This window comes from Amphibalanus amphitrite, unplaced genomic scaffold (assembly GCF_019059575.1).
Source record: "Amphibalanus amphitrite isolate SeventyFive unplaced genomic scaffold, NRLGWU_Aamphi_draft 000016F_arrow, whole genome shotgun sequence".
Classification (NCBI taxonomy): domain Eukaryota; kingdom Metazoa; phylum Arthropoda; class Thecostraca; order Balanomorpha; family Balanidae; genus Amphibalanus; species Amphibalanus amphitrite.
In genome coordinates this window covers 1,770,450-1,787,736 of record NW_024881512.1, presented here as the reverse complement: position 1 = coordinate 1,787,736, position 17,287 = coordinate 1,770,450, and the positions used below count along the sequence as shown (strand labels likewise).

Genomic DNA, 17,287 nt, shown 5'->3' with positions numbered 1-17,287 from the left:
CAGGTGCATGTCCTTTTATATAAAAAACTGCTGTAATATAATTCGACTGCTTCCGCCAGGTCGGAGCGAGTGAGAGCTTTGCGATTGGGATATTGGAAGCTGGTGGTGTGTCTTATTTTTTATTTTTGGGTTGCAAACTGGGTATAGAATTGCTTGCCCCTGGTCCTTGGAAGCTTTGATGTTGTCATAATTTTATTCATTCTTTCAGGTTTCCGGGTACCAAATCGCTTGCCTCTCCAAAAGCCAATACATTCGCCGGGGGCGATTGTTTGCTGACGTTGGCAATTTTGAAGTACCGCTTCAGCTTTGGCTTGGCGCTTCGTCTTGTGATAAGATGCCTACCCAGCCCTATATTTTTTATGGTCACTGCTGGCAATTACAATTATCATGCTGACTGTTGTCATGTGTGCTCACAGATTGTGAGGTCAAGTCAAGGTACTGCAGTTTTGATCTTTGATTTTCCTGCAAGAAAACCATGACGGTGGAAGATATGATAAAAGCAGGACGCAGACTGTTTGAGGGCAATGTTTCGTGAGTTTTGCTGCTGAATTCACAGTTAGCATCTAATTAGATATAACCCCCATCTTTTATTAATGGTTTGTAGTGCATGTGTTTCTTCCTTCTATGACATCCATAAGTATTTCTTAATGTAGGTAATATTAATAACAATAGTCAAATTAGTAGACTAAAGTAATACCAAGTAGTTTCATAGTTCCATGACCAATGAATGGGCCTGCAATTTGTTGCCTCATTTGCTTAGTATGATCATCTCTAAGTTTCTATTTGTTTGTGAAATATGATCTAAGTAAAACTTTACCATTGATAATTGTCTGGAGATCCTGCCTCAGAGTCAGCTCACTGCAAACCTGCCATCCCCATATCCAGTGACCTGATGACCCCACCATCCCCATATCCAGTGACCTGATGACCAAACCATCCCCATATCCAGTGGTCTGATGACCTGATGACTCCACCATCCCCATATCCAGTGACCTAATGACCCCACCATCCCCATATCCAGTGACCTAATGACCCCACCATCCCCATATCCAGTGACCTAATGACCCCACCATCCCCATATCCAGTGACCTGATGACCCAACCATCCCCATATCCAGTGACCTGGTAACCCCACCATCCCCATATCCAGTGACCTGATGACTACACTATCCTTGTATCCAGTGACCTGTAACCATGCTATCCCTGTATACAGTGAAATTGTTGCCTCGCCATCCATGTACCTATCTAGTGACAGTATGGCCTCACCATCCCTGTATTAAGTGACATTGTGACCCCATTACCCCTTTACCCAGTGACAATGTTACCCCACCATCTATGTATCCAGTGACATTGTTACCTCACCACCCCAGTATCCAGTAATATTGTTACCTCACCATCCCTGTATCCAGTGACATTGTCACCCCACCATCCATGCGTCCAGTGACATTGCTATCCCATCATCTCTGTATCCATTGGTCTGAAACCTCACCATCCCTGTATCCAGTGACATTGTGACCCCACCAGCTATGTATTAAGTGACATTGTGAACCTACCATTCCTATATCCAGCAGTGTTCCATTGTCTGAATTTTGGGTGGAAAATCACACCAAATGAGGAAAACATGGCCATCCCAAATATAAGAACAATTGGCATTATTTTGTCTTAAAAATGGACAGCCAGGTTACATATGACTTGACACTTCAATGCATCCACATCACTTTAATCTCAAATCCTGTGAAGATCCTGACATGAAATTATGTTTATTTTTTCTTTATCGGCACACCCAACCGAAATCCATTTTTAGAACACTTGCTGACGGCGCCCCTGCCCCCTGTGACCTGCTGACCTGAATCAGGCTGCGGTGGCGCCGCAGGTCCCGGCGCGCTCTGTTCCTGCTGCTCGTTATGTCGGCGCTGGTGCTGTACGTGGGCCCGGGCCTGCTGCGCTGGCTGATGCGGCCGCCGCCGCCGCGACTCTCCGTGCCGCTGCCCAACGTCCACAGTGAGTGGCGAACCAGTCGGGCTGGGTACACAGTGCACAGGGGAAGCCAGGAGCCGGACACCCGTCACCTGGGCTCCCAATCTGACCGGGTACAGCTCCCACAGACACTGATAAATGCGGCCAGTGTGTTCATTGGCCAGCAACACAGTATTTTCTTCATATGATTCCTAGTTATTTTTCGTTCATAGATAGCAAGTTCTGGCTGTGTAGTGTGTATGTGCCGCGTTACCGCCACCCCCAACAGCTGGCCGTGGCCCCAGCAGCCAGTCGGCCGCTCCGTCAGCTGACCGGCCCCCTGCCCACCCAGCGTCGTCGGACGGCGCGCCACAGTGCATCCCTGAGCGGCTGTACCCGTTCGAGGCGGAGCTCGGACGGCTGGACTCTGTGGTGTCGCGCGTGCCGCCGCAGCCCGGCGACCACCAGCACCTGCCCTACGTCGGCAACGGGTTCGTGGCGCTGGCGGCTCGCGCCGACTCGCCGCTGTACCTGCGCGACCAGCGCACGCTCAACGTCAGCGTGCCGTTCCTGGCGGTGGTGAGCGCGCGGCTCGAGGGCGCCGCCGCGCCGCCGCACGAGGCCGTTCTGCTGCAGTACGCCGGCGGCGTGGTGCAGCGGCTGCAGTGCTACCCCCTGGCGGAGCGGTCGCTGGACGTCACGTACAAGGTGAGGGCGGCGGCAGAGCGCCAACAGGCGGCCCTGGGCAGGGGTCGGTCGTCGGCCGTGAATGTGTCGGTGTGGCGCTAGAGAAAGTCGCTGAGACCCGTTGTTCGGCGTGGCCCGTCCAATCACGGTGGATTGTTTGGCCGGCGGCAGTCATTAGTCGAGCGTCTGCCCGTTATCAGAGGTCGATCTCTGTTCATTTCATGGGTCGTTGTATCTGGTGGCCGTGCCCGGGGCCCACTGCGCTCATGGATGGTATGTCCGTCTGGCCGCTCGGTACCCGTCCCACCCAGACTGAGATCCCCCACCCGTGTGACGGCCTGTCGGGTGGCCTCGCTGCAGTACCTGGCCCACCGGATCTCGCCCGGAGTGCTGGTCCAGGACATCAAGGTGCGCAACCCGACCGAGACGGACCACATGCTGGAGCTGCAGCAGCAGGGCGTCTTCCAGTGGGAGGGAGCCACCGTCCGACACGACAGGTACGCGCAGGGGCGGATCCAGAAAATCTCCAAGGGAGGGGCCATTAGAAACCAGGAGGCCCCCATAATCCCACCTGTTGGAGGCCCCATCTTCCCACTTGTTGGCCCCCCCCCCAAAAAAAAAAACTGCGTCTATTGAGCTTATCTAGCTGTTCAGGCAACATCTCAACATGAATAGCCACTTTATTTTCAGGAGGCCCCCTTTTCAGCTTTTTAACTTTTTATTTTATTTTTGAAAAAAAAATCGGCCAAGGGGGGCATGGCCCCCATGGCCCCCCCCCTTGTATCCGCGCCTGGGTACGCGCGACACACGGCGGCCAACGGGGCGTCCTCCTGTGGGAGGCAAGACTGAAAGGGAACGGGTGTCTTTTCCCCCTCCCCGTCCGTCCCCAGTGGTACGCCGACCGTCTGACACCCCTCCCCCCCCCAGGGTCGTGCACGGCCAGGACAGCCACCCGTACGTGGTGGTGACGGGCGTGGTCCGCACACAGGACCTAAAGTTCATCGGCGTCGTGGTCGTGTCGTCCACCGTGCCGGGCAGCGTGGCGGTGAGTGAGCAACAGCGTCGCGGTGAGTGATTTAGCAGTGTCACGGGGCACACACTAGGGGTCTGCCAGCCGCGCGCCTTCCACAGCATCTGGTACCGTATCTGACCTCTGCCTGCAGGTGAAGGCCTCCAGCCTGGCCTCTGTGCGGATCATCACCTCGGTCAACTACACCGAGCCGGCGGCCAGCGACCAGGAGGCGCGGCAGGGCATCGGCCGGCTCGGCCTGGAGCGCGCCGCCGTCTCGGTATGTTACTGGTACACCGTCTCTGTGTGTTACTGGTACCGTCTCGGTATGTCACTGGTGCCGTCTCCGTATGTTACTGATGCCGTCTAGGTATGTTACTGGTACCGTCTCGGTATGTCACTGGTGCCGTCTCCGTATGTTACTGATGCCGTCTAGGTATGTTACTGGTACCGTCTCGGTATGTCACTGGGGCCGTCTCCGTATGTTACTGATACCGTTTCGGTATGTTATACCCGTCTTGGTATGTTACTTATGCCGTCGCGATATGTTACTGGTATGGTGCGCCAGACGGTCTCGATATGCTACTGGTATAGCCGATTTACATTTTACAGCATGGAGAGGGGAATGCAGCTTGCGCCACTATCACAGTAGGGTGTTTATTCGGGGCTCTTTGCCGCACATATCCCGCCGTTGGCTGCTGTTGGCCACGGTCGATCGGCGCGCCGCGTTACGCCAGTGATCCGTATCTCAGCACACAGCTAACCACGGAGTGCATTACCAGCCCGTCCGACCCCCTGGCTGACCGCCCCCCCCCCCCCCCTGTCAGGCGTACACTGAGGCGGTGTCAGAGGACCCCAGTCGGCTGCTGAGCGCCCACGTCGAGGTCTGGCGCCGCCTCTGGACCTCCGGCTTCTCCATCTCACACTCGCTGGCCGATGACGTCATCAACGGCGACGTCATTAACGCCACGCTGTACTACGTCATGAGTCAGGCGCGCGCGCCCCTGCACGAGAAGGTAAACGGGTGGGGAGACTGCCGGGGCCGAGCGGTCCGCCGCTCAGCGCTGCAGTGTCAGTGAACCGTGAATAGGGTCTTGCAGCGAATGTTGCACGTGTTTCCGACTGTGTTACCTCCCTGCTCACTGGCCTCTATATTGTGGTGTCGTAACACCAGCTGTCCGCGCCTGCTGTACGTTCTGACCCCGCCGCGCCGTCTGACCGCTCTGGCACAGACGACGGACGTGGCCAGGCTGCAGGAGCACGCCGCCTACCTGCAGTACACGGAGGGGTGCTTCGGCGACAAGCTGCACAGTCTGCAGGCGCGCCGGCTCTGGTCGCCGCTGCAGACGGTCGCAGACGTGCTCGAGACGGCCAACCTGTGGCTGCTACTGCTCGAGAAAAAGGTGGGCGTGCGCGCGGCAGGGCAGCGGCCGGCGCGGCGGGCGGCGGCTGTAGGTCGCTGGTCGGTGCCGCGGGAGAGAGCTGGGGATGGGACAGCGAGGAGCAGCAGCGCCGGCAACAGCATAACTACTGGCCGGAGGAGGGCAGGGTGCATTTTCTTAGCTTGGTGTCGACCAGAACTGCTTCTTGGGGCGTGCTGATGGCTGGCTTGTTGTTCTTTAATGTGTTCACGGGTCACATCCAATGCAACTCGTCTAATGACAGGAATGTCAAGCGAATAGGGCCACACGTGTTTTCTGTGTGTGTGAACCCGCTGATCTCCCTTTCCCAGGACTGCCACAGCCTGCTGGGGGCGGCACCTGTTGGTTGTGTATGTGCTGTTGAGTCGGTTCGCTCGCCCCCAGGGCTGCCACAACATGCTGGGCGCGGGCGCCGACGGCGTCATGCAGGCGATGATCCTGAGTATGGGCGCGCTCAAGTTCTCCAACCAGCACCTCGAGTTCGGGATGGAGCCCAAGGATATGCACAGAGACTACGTGTTCAGGTGGGTGTGGAGCGCAGAGTCAACACCTGTGTAATTGAACACATTATCTCTGACCTCGCCGCCGACCTGCTGTGACGGCCGTATCTGACCCGGTTCACCCTCTGCCTCTCTCTCTCTCCCCCCCCCTGTCCGACAGGCGGGTGAACTTTGGTAACGCCACTCACGTGACGATCCGCGTGGCGGTGGACGACAACAACAAGGCCAACCTGTTCGTGTCGCTGGACCGCAGCGACCGCTCCTACTTCGGATGCGACGCCGGCTGCCTGGACGCGCCCGTCAAACTGGGGTGAGCTGCCTGGACGCGCCCGTCAAACTGGGGTGAGCTGGACGCGCCCGTCAAACTGGGGTGAGCTGCCGCGCCCGTCAAACTGGGGTGAGCTGCCGCGCCCGTCAAACTGGGGTGAGCTGCCGCGCCCACTCTGACACTCGGCGGCGTGCGAATGGGGCAAACTGCCGCGAGATGCTAACGGCGTTTCAGCCGCCCTTTCACCAGACGCTAAAATGAAAGCAAACGACCAACCCTCTCCCCCTGTTCCCAGGCCGGAGCCGACCCGTTTCCCGGTGAAGCTGACCGACCCCCCCCCCCCCCCCACCCCACCCCCTGTTCCCAGGCCGGAGCCAACCCGTTTCCTGGTGAAGCTGACCGACCCCCCCACCCCCCTCCCCTGTTCCCAGGCCGGAGCCGACCCGTTTCCCGGTGAAGCTGACCGACCCCCCCCCCCCTCCTCCCCTGTTCCCAGGCCGGAGCCGACCCGTTTCCCGGTGAAGCTGACCGACCCCCCACCCCGCACCCTGTTCCCAGGCCGGAGCCGACCCGTTTCCCGGTGAAGCTGACCGACCCCACCCCCCTCCCCTGTTCCCAGGCCGGAGCCGACCCGTTTCTGTTAGAGCCAAGTAATCGTTCTGCAGCGCCTCGAGTCTTCCCCACACATTTCTCCTCTTCACCAGAAGCAGGTTCTTGGGCTCTTGTAGCTGCGGTATGCACGGGTGCTTGACCGGCTTCGGCGGGACAGGACTTGCTGCGCTTGCCCGTCCAGATATTGCCGTTGACTGGTCGCTGCCGGGACATCGCATCGGCATTGCCGTGATCACGGCCCGGCCGGACAACCACCCGGAACTGGTAAGAGCTCAGCTCGATGGCCCACCGGCCACGTCTTCCCGTCCCGTCCCGTTCCACATTGATGGACTCCGGTACACCCGTGAGTGGTTTGTGATCGGTCACGACTTCGAATTCTGCTCCAACTGTGTACTGGTTGAATCGCCGGATGGCGTGAACGATGGCCCAGAGTTCTTTATCATATGTTGGCCATCTGCGCTGTTGCTTTGTCAGCACCTTACTGTCGTAGGCGATGACTCTCTCCGTGTCACCCACCCGCTCCGCGAGCACTGAACCGACTGCAGAGTCGGATGCATCCGTGTACAAGACGAATGTACCACGGAACGTAGGGAGGGCTAACACTGGAGGTGCAGTCAGCGCCTGCTTCAGACTCTCAAAAGCTGCTTCAGCTTCCGGCGTCCACGTCAGGTGGTCACCCACCACCTTGGCTTCCCTCAGCGGCTTCGTGAGATCCATGTATTGTGGGACAAAACGGCTGTAATATCCGCACAATCCGAGGAAGCTCTTCATGCCATCTTCCGTCTTCGGTGGAGCCCAGTCGAGTATCTTCTGGATGTTATGTGGGTCCGGTAGGAGTCCCTCCTTTGCGACCCGGTGACCGAGGAACGTAACTTCGCGCTTTGCGAGGCGGCACTTTTCTGGTTTGAGCTTCAGCTTCGCCGACCTCACTCGCTTGAAGACATCACGGAGCGTTGCGATGTGCTTGTCCTCGGATCTGCTTGATATGATGATGTCATCAAGGTAGACTAAACAGCGTTTCGAGTCCAGACCTGCAAGCACCAGTTCCATGAGTCGCTGGAATGTGGCTCCAGCATTTTTGAGACCCATGGCCATCACCCTGAACTGATGGAGTCCTTTGCCCGTGGAGAACGCCGTCTTTTCTCGGTCCTCTGTGGCCAGCGGGACCTGCCAGTAACCGGTCGCCATGTCGAGCGTCGTGTACCACGTTGCCCCCGCTAGGGTATCCAACGCCTCGTCGACCCTCGGCAGAGGATGCGCACATCCGCGAGTTCGGCTGTTGATCGCGCGGAGATCGACGCAGAAGCGGAAACTTCCATCTTTCTTTCTGGCCAGGACGACTGGGGAGCACCACGGACTTGTACTCTCTTCAATTATTCCATCTTTCATCATCTGCTTCTTCTGCATCTCGACTTGCTCGCGGAGTTTAACTGGTACCCGCCGTGGTCTCTGCTTCACGGGAGCCTCCTCCCCTGTGTCGATGTGGTGTTCGAGCAAATCTGTCTTGCCGATATCACCCGCATACTGACTGAAGATGTCTGCATAATCGCTGAGAATGGTTCTGAGCTTCTCCTTTCCTTCCGCTGAGAAGTCAGATCCGTCCACATCAAGTACTTCTGTCACCGTCGTATTCTGACGCCTTTCTGTTCTGCAGCTCACATCATCAACGTCGTCATCATCACTGTCCCCAACGCCTCCGTCTGCAGCCAGGCACAACTTATACTCGCAGTCCTTCTCGTTTGTGGCATCATAAAATGTCCCTAGGTCGCTGCCTCTGAGAACACGGACTTCTTCAGACCCAACATTTGTCAAAATGATCGAGACGCACCCGTCGTCGTCTGCAACGACCAGAGCCCTTGGAGTCAGGAGTCCCTCCCGCTCCGCAACGGTTGATGGCTCGAATATCCCGGCTGCACCCATTTCATCACTCTGCACGCCGTCCACTCTCTCCAGCTTACCGGCTACCACGCTCTCTGACCGTGCTGGAATGACGACGTTCGACAGTAATCGCACTCGCGCACGTCTTGGGCGAACCTGCTCCCGGCTCGGCAGGGGAACGCTCATGGTTCCAATCTTGAATGAGCCAGCGTCGTCGTCGATGACCGTGCGATGCATGCACGTGAAGTCGCGACCTAGTATCACGTCGTACACGAGGTCGTCTGCCACGGTCACTACCGGGCATCGGAAGCTGACTCCATCAATGCATAATGAGAGGTTTTCCAACTCACCAACTACCTGGAGGGAGGTACCTCCCGCTCCGATAGCATTGCGCGCGCTCGGGCTGAGCCGGATTGCTCTGAGTGCTGGGTTCCCCTCATAAAATCCTCTTCGCATCATGGTGAAGTCGGCACCAGTGTCCACCAGCGCCCATGTCGGAGCGCCGTGAATGACGACCCAAACGGCCGACGCCGTGAGTGGGGACGCTTTCGAGAGGACTGGGACCTGTCCCACGGCTCCAGTCCGGTTCAGTTTTCCTGATGCGCACCGGCGCCCCGCCGGGGATCAGCAGCTCTTGTCTCGGAGTGGCCTCCGCTAGTGCTGCCACCCTGGAAGTATTGGCACCCCGCCATCCAGTGGCCCTGCTGCCCGCAACATAAGCAGAGCGGCAGCGCGCGCCCATCCCTTGTCGACGGCAATGAAATGGGGCAGTGTCGCTTGAGGTGACCCAATTCTCCACAGCCGAAGCATCTGTCGCTAGGTGAACCACGGCTACGCTCGGGGCAGTCTCGCTGAAAATGACCCGGCTGCTCGCAGCGGTAGCACCGGGGAAGTCGGCGAGACTTACTCGCATCAGTTGTCGTCTTCGGCGCCATTGTGATGGCCGATATCGACTCGTGTAGCCCGCGAATATGATCTTCGATGGCTGTGAGCCGGTTGTTGTCCGTCACAGTCTTTTCTGCTTGACCCGCGGTTGCTTCACCCCCGACCGGGCGGACCGCCCCGATGACGTCGATCTCATTATTTCGCACTGCCTTGATCGTCTTCCTCGTCTCTTCGAATTCTTTACTAACGCGTACCGCGTCAGTCAGTGTGGATACGTTTTGGCTGATTAACCTCTCTTGCAATTGCGTGTCACGGAGGCCACAGATGAATCGGCCGCACTGGAATCCCTCCATAGCGCTGTGTTCGCTGGGCAGAGCCGGCTGGGCTAGCCCACTCAGCTCTCTGATCCTGGCTGAGAAGTCTTCAACAGACTCCGAAGGTGACTGGCAAACTCGGTTGAGTTCGGCATGAGCCTGCAACGTGCTTATTTGCCGACCGAACCGACTTTTCAGTGCTTCAACCACCCTGCCGTAGTCCTTCCGTGACTCTTCGGTGAGTGACGCGAATGTGTCCAGTGCAACTCCGTCCAATAGACCCACCATAGCCGCCAGCCGGTCCCCGGCTTTCATGCTCGCCGTCTGAGCTTCGAATCGGCGGAACCATTTCTGCCACACTTCCCCCGACTCTCCACTAAATTTCGAGGCTCTTGAAAGGAAAATGGTAGATAAATCCATAGTTTGTTATACTGAACTCTACTGGAGAGAACCTCTCATCACCCAAAGTCTCTACTCACCGGCTCCGTCCACCTTTTCCACCGTGAGCTTGCGTAGGCCGTCACAGAACTCTCACAGCAATCTTCTTTCTTAAAAACTCATATGCAGCCCATTTACGTTATTGGTCCTACCGACCGCGCCAAAATATGTTAGAGCCAAGTAAAGCTGCATATACCACGACACGGTGTATTGTGCTTCCAGCGACCGAAGACCAAACACGGACACGGCGACCCGCCGACTGCCCCAGTCTGGTCACGGTCGCGCCCTTATATAACCACGGCACAGAGCGCATGCGCGATGACCGCGCGGCGGTCAGGCGGCTCGCCGGCCGGACGGCCGGGCCGCCGACCCCGCCCTGTTCCACGGCCCCACACGGCCGGTCCGCGGTCACAATATCCCAACATTTCCCGGTGAAGCTGACCGACCCGCACCCTGTTCCCAGGCCGGAGCCGACCCGTTTCCCGGTGAAGCTGACCGACCCCCACCCCACCCCCCACCCCCTGTTCCCAGGCCGGAGCCGACCCGTTTCCCGGTGAAGCTGACCGACCCCCCACCCCCACCCCACCCCGTGTTCCCAGGCCGGAGCCGACCCGTTTCCCGGTGAAGCTGACCGACCCCCCCCCCCACCCCACCCCCTGTTCCCAGGCCGGAGCCGACCCGTTTCCCGGTGAAGCTGACCGACCCCCCCCCCCCCACCCCACCCCCTGTACCCAGGCCGGAGCCGACCCGTTTCCCGGTGAAGCTGACCGACCCCCCCCCCCCACCCCACCCCCTGTTCCCAGGCCGGAGCCGACCCGTTTCCCGGTGAAGCTGACCGACCCGCCGACGGCGGTGCTCTACATCACCCCCGATTGGCAGCACCTCGAGGAGCTCAAGCACACCATCCACGTGAAGGAGGTCAGCCTCGGTGAGTGGCCTCTCACCCTGCCTTCCTGGACCAGGGCAGGGGTGGACGGGGTGGCGGCTCCGGCTGTGTTATAGCTTCTACATGTCTACAAGATCAGGCGCTGGCAGGGTCCTGCGTTGTGTACCATTATGTGCGGCAGACGAAGACGGATGTGATTTATAGACGGATGCTGACGATGCAGTAATTGTCTGTATGTGGTGTTTTGTGATCTGTTGGCCGCTGAATTGGAGTTCATCAATGGTCTGTTTCACCCGCCCGATCTCATGGCTCGCTCACCCTGTCTACCTGTCGCTCGCTCACTTTCTTCTCATTTAGTGATCTTTGCACGGCACCTCCGTGTCCTCACTAAACCCGTGACTGGTCCTGGTGACTGAGCCTGCCTGCATGACTGCGCTGGCGCACGGGCCGGTAACTGATCCCTGACCTGACCTGACTCGTGACTCTGTGTGACCTGACTCGTGACTCTGTGTGGCAGCGCCGGCACACGACCACCACCTGATGGCGCTGCACCGGCACGGCCACGCGCTGGGCGGGCTGCCCACCTTCTTCTGGGTGACCATCTTCCTGCTGATCGGCGTGTTCCACCTGTTCCTCATCAAACTCATCATCAACGAGTATTTTGGCGGCGACAAGACCTTCAGGACGCGGTACGTCGCCCCGGAGGCGGCGGGGCGGGGCGGGCTCCCGGGGAGCGGGGTGGGGGCCGCTGTGCGGGTGGTGGCGGGCGCCGACTCCCGGCGGCCGGGTCGGACGGTGATGGGCGGGCTCCCGGGGAGCGGGGTGGGGGCCGCTGTAGGTACGGGTGGTGGTGGGCGCCGACTCCCGGCGGCGGGGCGGGGCGGGGCGGGCTCCCGGGGAGCGGGGTGGGGGCCGCTGTGCGGGTGGTGGCGGGCGCCGACTCCGGGCGGCCGGGTCGGACGGTGTGGGCTGCGGTGGCGGGGCTGATCTGTCAGGGAGGCCACGGGGCTGGGTCAGCTTGGCCATCGAGCTGCCGGAGCGCTTTGTCGTATAGGAGTTTCACACGAGGGAGGTAGCGCAATGAGGCGTGGTTGGTGCTTTGACGTTCATTTATGACAAGGTACAGTCCACAGCAGAAGCAATGTGCGGTTTCAGTCATGGGTATGTTCTGCTTCTGAAGCTTAGGGACGATTAACCAGACTACAATGAAACTTTGAATGTAGCTTATATGTATCGTCACCCTTGCAGCTGCAACTTGAACTATTGACATCTTCTTTTCGATCACTCCGCATTTAACAATCGCCAGTCAAAGCCAACCGTTGAGATTGGTAAAACCCTACATTACTTAAGCGGTGGGCTGTACGTTCAAAGCCTTTTTATGAAATCAGGCGGCATGAAAATTGACGTTTGATGTTTAAATTTGATCCGTTTTATTTTGTAGTAGTTGAATTCACGAATCGGCAAGCATCAATTATGGTTTTGTAACAGCATGTGATTAATTCTGTTGTTGATTTTCTTTTAGCCAGCCAGTGTCTGTCTATATTAATGTTAGATTAATGATATGCTAGCTTCGTGCTCCACATCTGTCATTCTAGCTCTATCACCAATGAATCTTTCCTCGTTACAAGGAGTTCCCTTCCCATGCTGCTGCCCCACGCCGCTCCCCTGTAGTTAGGTCCCCGCCGGGCGGTGTCGGTGAGCCGCGCCTGCCGCCGCCGCGCAGAGTGGGTCGGACGCTGCTGCTGGTGGCCGGCCTGTGAGGGCGCCGCCGACACGACACCCTGCCGCGGGGCGGCGCCCCTCCGGGTCAGTGCGCCGCGTGATGCCTGTGTGACAACTGTGTGACGCCGGTGCTGGGGTCCGGTGACGGGGGTGCTGGGAGTCACTGGTGGCACCGCCGGCTGCTGTGAGCCGCACCGCTGGGTTCCGTCTCGACTACGCCGCTACCGCCGGCCCTCAGAGCTCTCACCCGTGGCTGACGGCTGGCTGTCAGACTCGAGCACACATTTTCCAAAGCGCACTGCACCGGAACTGTTATGTGGGCTAATGACACGCTAGGCTAGCGTGACCTGACCTCAAGCCGCCAATCATCAGTTGGTTTGACGCTTGGAATGGCTGCGCATTACGCACGGGCCCAGAGCTTGACTTGGACTTCTAGTCGCAATGCATCCCCGAGTGTTTTCGCCGACACGACTCCTCTGGTAGTCGGAGGTGCCCCCCACCCCTGACCGACTCCTGATGGGCCTGCCTGCTGTTTCAGATCGTACCGCCGCTCCGGATCGGTATGTTAGGGCGGACGTCTCAGGACGGCTGTCGTGCGGGCCGCTGGGTGACTAGTTGGGTTCCGTGCTGGGCGGACGTCGCCGTGCGGTTTCCGTGCGACTGGGTGTAGTCTAGCCGAGCCGCGCCCCCGGCTGGGTGTGGGCGGCGTCCAGGGGCTATCCCTGTGATCGGTAGGCAGTGGTTGCAGCTGCTGAGGGTGTCCGTCCGCTGCCGGTGGTGGTTCCGGTCGGAGCAGCAGTCTGTTGTCGGCGCCGACAGCCGGCTGCAGCTGCTGAGGGTGTCCGTCCGCTGCCGGTGGTGGTTCCGGTCGGAGCAGCAGTTTGCTGTCGGCGCCGACAGCTTCAGTAGCTGGTTTGTCCGCATGCTTCGGCCGCGTCCGTCGTGCCCGATTATGGAGGGCTGGTCCTGCGTGGGGCTCATTATCGCTGTGTTCGAATAGACCCGTCCTCGAGGTCAGGGCTCGGTGGGATTCCCAGCGGAAGGCTTTGAACATATATTCCAGGAATGAGTAGTGGATTCGTGCTACAACGCCGGACAATCTTCTCCTGCCCGTAAATCGGGGATTGCACTGACGTAGTTAGGTGCCTATTTGTATTTAGCTGCTTTAGGGTTTCTCTTTGTGATAAATTTGCAAAAACATTGCCTTGCCGTTCAGCAAATAGCCGTCGGCTAACCCCACCTACTAACGATGTAGCTTCACTATGCCTGAAACGCAGTCATTTGCCTATTGAGGTGACTTTTCGAATTTCCTTTGAAAGGCATCCGCTCGATTAATCATCGATGGACCATTCACTTACTGTACATAACTGTGAACCACCGTATCGTCTTTAATTGTGGGTTTTGTCCCCGTTGTGTCTGCATGTTTTTTATGTCGTTTGATGGCTGTGAAAAATCCCGTTCTCATCGCTGGGGCAGATTTCTTTCCGTGATAAATGGCCGTCTCGGCACAACGTTTCCTCGCAGCTGTCCGCCCACCTAATTCCTCGACAGGAGCGTCAAAGGCGCCGACCCGGCTCTCTCCCGTCCCTACTTTCGGGCCCAGTCAGCGCAGCTGTGGTGCTCGGATTTCCCCCTCTGCCCCATCCGCTGGCGCTCGAGTTTTATCCCGGCATGATCTGACAGTGACTCTCTGTTCCTACGGCGTTTCCTCGCATTGCTTGGTATGTTTCCCTCACCATTTCCTCACAGTGCTAAGACTGTTCTGTTTCCTCGGCCGGGCCATGACTGGGTGGCTGACTGTTTTCTCCCGCTCCGGCAGCAAATACTCGGACTATCGGTGAAGGTCCGCTGAGGCGATGGGGCCGCCTCCGACCCGCCTCGGGTCCCGTCTGGCCGCGCTGGTCCCGGCCGGCACCGCCGCCGCCGCCACCCCTGCCGCGGCTCTCAGTAAGACGACATCAGGACGTACCACGGGTGTGGTGCACGGGTCGGCTGCGCTGTGGACGTGTCCGAGCGGCCGGTGAGCGCGCACCAGGGAGTGACTCGGTCAGTGGTCAGTGGTCGGCGGAGGACTGCTGTCGGGGGGACCGGAGAGGGGCGGTGGGGCCGCCGGCAGACCGCGGGTCCGTCCCCTCCCTGCGGTCAGTGTGGGACGGCAGACCGCGGGTCCGTCCCCTCCCTGCGGTCAGTGTGGGACGGCAGACCGCGGGTCCGTCCCCTCCCTGCGGTCAGTGTGGGACGGCAGACCGCGGGTCCGTCCCCTCCCTGCGGTCAGTGTGGGACGGCAGGCCGCCGGTCCGTCCCCTACCAGCGGTCAGTGTGGGACGGCAGACCGCGGGTCCGTCCCCTCCCTGCGGTCAGTGTGGGACGGCAGACCGCGGGTCCGTCCCCTACTGCGGTCAGTGTGGGACGGCAGACCGCCGTTCGATGGAAGATGACTCAGTGAGCGCCCTGCAGACCGTCCGACCGCCGGACCGACTCGGCGATAGTGGCGGACGGGTGAGCGGGCATCGATTCACGTGAACCACAGGAGTGTGTGGAACTAAGCTGCATTATAGTCGTGTGTTGTTATTTATGACGGTTACCGTCGGGTGTTACGAGCCAGTCCGTGTGATTTGGGATAGTGGGTGATCGGGTAAAGGGCAGTAGTGCGGTGAGGGTAACAGGGTGGTACAACTGTACCAATGGCAGCACGCAGTGGGGATTGTGTGTGATCGGCACCTGGACGCGACTGGTCGCACTGTGCTGCCCCGGGCCCAGTGGACTGATAACTGTGGACTGGCCGGGGCTGGGACCCCGGGCCCAGTGGACTGATAACTGTGGACTGGTCGCACTGTGCTGCCGCGGGCCCAGTGGACGGATAACTGTGGACTGGCCGGGGTGGGGACCCGGTCCAGTGGACTGATAGCTGATAACTGTCCGGTGGGGTCCGCGGCTGCTGGCCGGCCCAGTGGGCTGCCTATCCGTCCGGACGATGCCAGCCTTGAGCGCTATGTGCCGGGTGTTTCTCCTGCGCCGTGTGAGCTGCTCTGCGTTGGACAGGTAGGTAGCCTGTGTGTGGTGAATACGCCAACCGGCGAATGCTGGATACTTATTCCGCGCTTGGCGGAGAGCTAGCCCGCTTTGGGAGGATATTTAACATAGTAGGCGACCATTCCACTACGATGGGTGGGCTATGTTACGGCGTTTGGGGATATCGCGTGTGACTGGCAGTATTCCACTGCGCTAAGAGGCTATGCGCCATGCCGAGCGAACGTCTCCCACATTAAGCCGGATCGGCCCGGGAGAAGCGATGTTCCCTCACTGGAGGACAGGACTCTCCGGCCCGAGCCACAGCAGCGCCCGGCCCCAATCCGTGCCTTGTGCCCCGAGCGCCGCGATGTGATAGCCCGGTGTGGTCCGGTGACGTCAGTGAGTGATCCAGTGACGTCAGAGTGTGCCGCTGCGAGGTTACGGCAGGTCTGCCGTTTTGTGCAATGGTTGTGTTTTATGCCTGTCTCGTATATGCTTTGTTTGTTAATACCACGATTTATTTAAAAAAGGGGGCGTTTGTGACCACAATGCGGATTACAGGGTGTCTCAAAAGTTCGTTCACAGGTACCAGCCATGCTTTTTTGTCAATAATTCTGATTCAACAAGAAATAAACAGTCGAAATTTTGCATGGGCATTGGTGACAACCTTCCTCAAGCAGTCTCATTGTTTTCAAGTGCATTCGACCCTTCATGAGCTCACAAAAAGGGTTCACCTCTGACCATGGGTCAGGCACGAAAATGTAGGTTGCAAAGTCGGGTATGTTGTGAAACTCTCTGTTTCAGGAGTAATGGGAATGGTTAAGTCGGAAATGACACATGGCTAAGTGTCGGCGAGGATGAGTGCAACATGATGATCATCTCATAAAAACGGTGGCTAAAATTTTTGAAGGACGAAACCATGCGAGACTAACGGCGTTTTGAACGACCCTCGCACGACAGCAGACTCGTGTTCCGGAAAGCAGCTGAAAATGCGGTCATAACTATTGAAAACTGGCAAGAAGGTCACAGAAAGAGGTTACCCATTTTCGAAAAGTGCAGGTCATCGTAGAATAAAGACAAATTATAATTTAAAATTGTTTATAATACCTATAACGCTAATTTTTGGGGACAATAACACAAAAATCGTCAATGCCAAGGACACCTGACCCTCCAAAAGTGTCAGTTATTGTAAAATTTTATCTAACGAAGTTTCAAGAGGCAGATCTGCAGCGAATAATTTTCTTTTAAACACAAAATCCCGATAAAACCACACGATGGACAGGTTTGGGCCGTTTACAAAGCAGGACATCTCCCGAGGAAAGCATTCCGCAACCGAGCGAAGGTCTTGGCATGGGGAATGACGAGCGCTTGGAATTTGCAAAATTTGCACAATGTGTCTGAGAAACAGACGTCAGACACATTCTGCTACCATAAGATGCGAAAAATTTACTCCTGGCACTTTCCGTTTGTTCAGGACTGGGGTCGTTTTGAAAAGGAAAATGGCGCTTGGGATGTCGGCGCCAGTCATTCATGAAGGAGTTAGCGCCAGAGAATGCCTAAATAATACTCAAGAATGGTGTCGATGCAAGCTGTCGGCTTTCAGGGAAAATCAGATGTTGCCGGGGAGCTAGTCAAAACTAAATCCGACGCAGAAACTGCAGGGGATTCCCCTGCAAGAGCTTGAAAGCTGGTAACCTTTT

General features: G+C 58.0%; 1 protein-coding gene across 4 annotated transcripts; it reads left to right on the top strand.

Annotated features, from left to right (window-relative positions):
• Nucleotides 1-68: 68 nt before the first annotated feature.
• On the top strand, nucleotides 69-15,977 carry LOC122386769 (uncharacterized protein KIAA2013 homolog). Of its 4 annotated transcripts, none has more exons than XM_043376329.1 (15): nucleotides 69-105; nucleotides 417-531; nucleotides 1,873-2,000; nucleotides 2,308-2,663; nucleotides 3,003-3,139; nucleotides 3,570-3,687; nucleotides 3,806-3,931; nucleotides 4,479-4,667; nucleotides 4,884-5,054; nucleotides 5,457-5,596; nucleotides 5,733-5,882; nucleotides 10,771-10,895; nucleotides 11,371-11,542; nucleotides 13,114-13,135; nucleotides 14,395-15,977. In XM_043376329.1, exons 2-15 carry the CDS (start codon nucleotides 476-478, stop codon nucleotides 14,425-14,427), a joined length of 1,923 nt encoding a protein of 640 aa, XP_043232264.1. In that variant the 5' UTR covers nucleotides 69-105; nucleotides 417-475; the 3' UTR covers nucleotides 14,428-15,977. The 4 variants fall into 4 exon arrangements, with proteins under 4 accessions (XP_043232264.1, XP_043232255.1, XP_043232283.1 ...); XM_043376320.1 differs by having other exon boundaries at nucleotides 1,855-2,000; XM_043376348.1 differs by lacking the exon at nucleotides 13,114-13,135.
• The last annotated feature ends 1,310 nt before the right edge of the window (nucleotides 15,978-17,287 follow it).

Coding starts and splice junctions, on each gene's coding strand:
- LOC122386769 (XM_043376320.1), top strand. CDS start 476: ATGACGGTGGAAGATATGATAAAAGCAGGACGCAGACTGTTTGAGGGC. Junction 532..1,854: donor CTGTTTGAGGGCAATGTTTC/GTGAGTTTTGCT, acceptor GACCTGAATCAG/GCTGCGGTGGCGCCGCAGGT. Junction 3,688..3,805: donor CCGTGCCGGGCAGCGTGGCG/GTGAGTGAGCAA, acceptor CTCTGCCTGCAG/GTGAAGGCCTCCAGCCTGGC.